Here is a 5,432-nt window from a genome sequence, read left to right as displayed (position 1 = left end):
CAAAACCCGGATGATCATTCCCGGAGTGTCCGGCCATCCTGATGCAGCCACGCATTTTCGGCCGTAACTTTTGCATACGAACTTCGATTAAGACGTTTCTTATATAAAAATCGATCGTTTCGACGAGACGAAGACAATCTGTATAGGAACTTTTCTCATATGAGGCCATCTTGGGGGCGTAATAGGCCGAATAGTGTTCTGAATATAAAATTTGAGTACTTCAAACACAACTTCGGCCTTAGAGATGAGACCAGATGGCTATGGCCCAAATATGAAAATTTCTCCTTTTGACGATACGAAACTTTCTCAATTTGAGCACTTGTCCATTTGAGGCCTTCTTAATTGTGTTTTCAACCATGCCAAAATTTGGTGTCAATAAGGTGCTCAGAGACGAGATCGCCAGCGAGCGCGCGGTGAGAAAATTCCCGCACGTCGTGCCAGCGAGGTACTCGCAGATGGCCATCTCCATCGAAACCTTGGTGGACTTAGGCACGCTCTCAATTGAAGAGCTACCAGAAAATTCATGTGCGTCGTGTCGGCGAGGTACTCACAGATGGCCATCTCCATCGAAACCTTGGTGGACTGGAGCACACTCTCAATTGAAGAGCTAACGGAAAATTCCCGCGCATTGTGCCGGCGAGGTACTCGTAGATGGTCATCTCCATCGAAACCTTGGTGAACTGGGGCACGCTCTCAATTGAAGCGCTAACTAGAAGGCTTCTCGCAATCGAGGAGGGCTTTCCTGATGGCAATGATGGTACCGGCGGGACCCGCCTACTTTGCACGAAGGAGCAGTGGAACGATAATAAATAGACAACTGGGCATAGAACGACCACTAAAAGAGCTTGAAAATTGCACTGAATAAACAACAAAGAACAATGACACATGCAAACATCCTCGCCATACCAAGCTTTGAAGATCGCAATTGACAAATTGGTAAAGCAATCTCGACTAGAGTTTCCCACACAGAACAAGCTTGCAATCCATCACCATCATGATGTTGGATCTGAATGATGTGAGCTGCGATAATTCATTCTAAAGACATGTACAATGGTTGATAAATCAGTCTAATCTTAAATATTGCATGTAATTTAAAGATGACAATAAAAGCATGAATAGTTGTTTTTTAATTTTATCTTCAACGAAATACTCCCTCCGTTTTTATATATTTATCTTTTTAGAGATTTCAAATAGACTACCACATACAGATATATATTTTAGAGTGTAAATTCACTCATTTTGTTCCGTATATAGTTACTAATTGAAATCTCTAAAAAAACAAATATTTAAGAACGAAGGGAGTACTATGCAGACGATTGCCGGCCGAACTCCACACGTTGAAGGTTTCAACCGTGCTACCCAGTTTTGCTCAACACATCAACGGCTTGATGTGCTGCATCGTCCAAATATCGTCCCATACTGTGTCGTGTGTAGCAGTTATTTATTTTCAATAACTAGCTATTATAAAAGCGTGATGAGATATATTATACTAAAAAATCATCCATTAAATAAAAGAAAACCAGCCTTCCTTATGATTTTTTTTCTTCCCCACCTTAACATTTATTTGTGACGCTCCTAAAATAACACCATTGTCCATGCCCAGAAAGGACGATAATGCATTTTGGGAGGTATAAATGCGAGGGGCGGTAATGAATTCTAAGATGCACAGTTGTGAAATGAAATATGTTCAGTCCAGTGCTTGATTAAGGCGTTTGCACGTCGCTCTTTGCTACTCATCAGGACTTTTCGGTGACTCCAAACAGAGACGAACCTCAACCACAGGCTGTCACAGAGTGATACCATATATTCATATTGCTACTTAATACGAGTATTATCAATCCATTACGCACAACATAACAACCAGAGTAACAAACCTTCGAGGCGTCCAGGAACTAAATAACAGGTTCAGCAAACAGATAGGAAATTCACTGACAAACGTCTTAAACTTGAAATGTACTGTCACAACCACATGTAGCGAGCAGAAACTGGAAAATGGTTCCATGTTTCATGGAGACACGCTTCTTCCTCTAGGTGAGCCTGAGCCTCGACGTCCATCGTCGTCACCATTGCCCCTTGGACTTGGGCTGCCACCGTTGCCATTGCCCTTAGGACTAGGGCTACCGTTGTTGCCCCTCGGGCTTGGACTGGCCCTGTTGTCTCTGGTAGGACTGGGACTGCCATTGTTAACAGGGCTTCTTGGGCTGCGCCCATTGGCCACAGGGCTACGGTAGCCATCAGATGGGCTCCTGCTTGTCTCCCTGCCCCGAGGGCTATCACCATTATCCTTTGCTACAGGTGAGATGGATCGCCTGGGGCTCCGACTGCGATCAGGTGTGGGGCTGCGATCCATTTCCTTGCCTCCTGGGGAGAGTGATCGCCTGGGGCTCCTGCTGTAGCTAATGCTCCTTGATCTCCTCTCATCACGCTCTGTGCGGCGCCCTCTGGGAGATTCAGAATAGGATCTGGACCTAGATCGGCTGATTGCAGGAGGAAATATGAGAAAACAGAATAGAAAACAGAACTATTGAGTAAAAAGCCCAAGAGTTGCAGGTGGGTTGCTCAGCATACCTGTAACTACGGCTTCTGCTGTAGCTCCGACTGCGAGCCCGTCCACGACGTGGAGATGGGGACCGTGAATAGCTTCTCTCACGCCTAATAAAACATATCCATTAACAAAAGATTAAATAAGAACTCTCATGTACTGAGATAGAAGAACATTTCAGGCCATTTAGAGTATCGCGATGGAGGTTAACAAATTTATAAATCCATACCTGAGACTCCTCGGGCTATTCTGGCAATTTCTTTCAATATGGCCCCTTTCTCCACAGCGGTAGCATTTGTTCTTCCAGTCACCAGCTTTGCAGTCCCTGGCCCAATGACCATCAATACCACAGTTGAAACAACGGCCTGTTCCTGGAGGAGGCCCTCTTCCCACATATTCACGTTCTCGTGAACCACCAGAACCACGTGGAACCTGAACACATAAACCGTAAGGGATGACACAACAAAGTTTCTAGTAGCTTCATAAAGGACAAAAAAATACCATTATCATTATGCCCACAAAGTGGACTGCACAAATGGCAACTTACCCCTTTAGCAAACTCAACAATAATGCGGCTCCCATCAACATCCCTGCCATCTAGGTTGTATCGGGCCTCATCAGCATCACGAGGATCACTGTATTCCTGTTAGATAGACAAGAACAGGCAAAACAAACAGTGTACCTCATATGTGAACAAAATAGGTCTTAAGTATGCTAACAACTTTAAAGAGCATAAATAAGGTTGAGGAGAGTAAAATTCACATACAATGAATGCATAGTCGCGCTTCAATTCCACTTCCCGTATTCTGCGCAAACGGTTGCCACAAACAGTAAGCCGTCAGGACTTAAGTACTCAAATGCATCACCATCTTGTAACTTCCACTAAAACAGTCAATAACATTACACCAAGCACCAAGGGCACCCTTCGCCAAAGTCCTCCACAAACTTTGGAACAATGGCCACCAATTCCACCAAGGGCACCCTTCCACCACATACCTTCCGGATTGTGTTAAAAACGGAAAAACCTTCAACAAGATCATTTAAGTTAAGCACACAAGACCTGGGAGTCAAACATCTACAGCATACAGATGAAATAACAGAGAACACCAAACACTAGTTTGGAAACACCAATAGGGTACCCAACAGCTGCTATAAACCGAAAAACACTCAAACAAGACCATTCAAACACACAGGACCTGGGAGTCCAATTTCACAGCATACATGGAGAAATAACAGATAACACCAAAAACTAGCTTGAAAAGACTACTGGTGAACCCAGCTTGTATAAACCACCCAGGAAAAACAAGGGCAGGAAGAAATCCAAGAACACTGACTGGTTCACTCTATATAGCAGAAGACATGCACCTTACAGTTCAAAAAGTTTAAGAAACGAACAGCCTAAATTATTTGACCAAATTTAAACTATACTAAAGCCCAGTTATTTTTGGTGGCTGCCAAAATAATCTGCCCCCTCCCCAGCTTATTCTAGATGCCAACCCTAAAATTTTTGGGGGCTTCTAAACTAATTAAACCTTACCTAGCTTAGAAGCCCCAAAACAATTTGGGGGAGGCTTTAGAATAAACTGAGGGGCGATTCTAGAATAAGCTGGGAGGGAGCGGCTTATGCCATTATAAACTGTCAAAAGAACTGGGCCTAAGTACTTACGGTGTCAACTATTCTAACAAGCACTAGTCCAATAATGGTGATTCACAACCCTAGAAAAGCACATTCGAATTTGTGCAGAACCATATTCACAAGTTGAAAGCTTGTGCCCTCACAAAAAAAAGTTGGAAAGCTTGTAAAAAAAAGTCTGTTACACCAGAAAGCTTTTGCCAAACTCTTAATGTGCAGTATTGTCATTACCTTCCATATTTGCTGAAAAGATATTCTAGGTCGCGCGAACGAGTACGGGAGGACAATCTACCAACATACAAGCGTGCGTTTCCATAACGATCATCATAACGAGGCATCTCCTGAAAATTAAGAAAACACTCCATCAGTCCCTTCCGCAATTAACAAATATGACAAGCATAAAACCAATAAATTAAATAACCTGGCAAAGGCTACTCAGGGAAAAGCAGTTGCAAAAGACAAATCTCATGACTTTAAGTTGCAAGTATCCACATTCCAAAATAACTCTGATTCTGTAATATAGTTTTTATTAACCATTCATCTCATTTACTTTTGAATTGAGGTAACTGTTCTAATTATTCTTCTCTTCTTGTACTGAATCAGTAAGAGAATAAAACACACCACAAAAACACTTGATACACTCCAATACCACTATCATGTACTTTTAGGGATGGAGATTCCAGCAAGATATAAAATCAGAATTATCTACATAACCAAGATTATATAACCAACATCACATCCTGTTTACATGATAAAATGAAGTCTTTCTACTGACTCCATTTGATATGTCTGACCAGTTTAAATATTATTTGCCAACTACCCAGTACCCACTCTCCCCTTGGGAGGAGAGACAGTTGAAACATCTATATAGGCAAGATTACATGATCTAACTATTTCTAGTATACGGCTCTCATGTAAAACTCAAGTTCGCGCTTCCGCACAAAACAAAATTGCCCTAACCTATCCACCTCCATAGAGGGAATCTCACAGGCGAGAATCAGAACCGTACGCGAATCTCCAATTCTCCCACGAATCACAGCAGGACGGACGCAAGCAACCTACCTCCGTCTCTCGCCAACAGGCGATCCAGCTAGATCCGACCGATATCCGAAAAATCCCCAGCCGAAACTCCAAAAATCCCCCGCGGATCGGTGCGCGCAACCCAGGCTACAAACCCCACGGGATGAAGCGCGGAAACACCACCACGATCGCGCGGAGCCAGGGGTTCCCACGAACGAATGAGCGCTAGCGAGATTA

At 43.3% G+C, this 5,432-nt stretch overlaps 1 protein-coding gene across 2 annotated transcripts in view; it reads right to left on the bottom strand.

The window, feature by feature from the left end:
• Window positions 1–1,784: 1,784 nt before the first annotated feature.
• The window catches only part of LOC119361723 (serine/arginine-rich splicing factor RS2Z32-like), a 4,291-nt gene continuing 643 nt past the window's right edge, over window positions 1,785–5,432 (bottom strand). Inside the window, exons 2-8 of one of the 2 annotated variants that reach the window (XM_037626855.1) lie at window positions 4,407–4,516; window positions 3,447–3,567; window positions 3,309–3,348; window positions 3,090–3,185; window positions 2,772–2,974; window positions 2,569–2,652; window positions 1,785–2,477 (exon numbers count right to left, since the gene is read on the bottom strand). In XM_037626855.1, coding sequence (XP_037482752.1) covers window positions 2,006–2,477; window positions 2,569–2,652; window positions 2,772–2,974; window positions 3,090–3,185; window positions 3,309–3,348; window positions 3,447–3,567; window positions 4,407–4,413 — 1,023 coding nt within the window. In that variant the 5' untranslated portion in view covers window positions 4,414–4,516 and the 3' untranslated portion in view covers window positions 1,785–2,005. The remainder of the gene's footprint in view (window positions 2,478–2,568; window positions 2,653–2,771; window positions 2,975–3,089; window positions 3,186–3,308; window positions 3,349–3,446; window positions 3,568–4,406; window positions 4,517–5,432) is intronic. The other variant, XM_037626862.1, reaches the window with a different exon arrangement.

This window comes from Triticum dicoccoides, chromosome 1A, assembly GCF_002162155.2.
Source record: "Triticum dicoccoides isolate Atlit2015 ecotype Zavitan chromosome 1A, WEW_v2.0, whole genome shotgun sequence".
NCBI classification, from domain to species: Eukaryota; Viridiplantae; Streptophyta; class Magnoliopsida; order Poales; family Poaceae; genus Triticum; species Triticum dicoccoides.
This window is presented reverse-complemented; position numbering and strand designations above follow the sequence as displayed.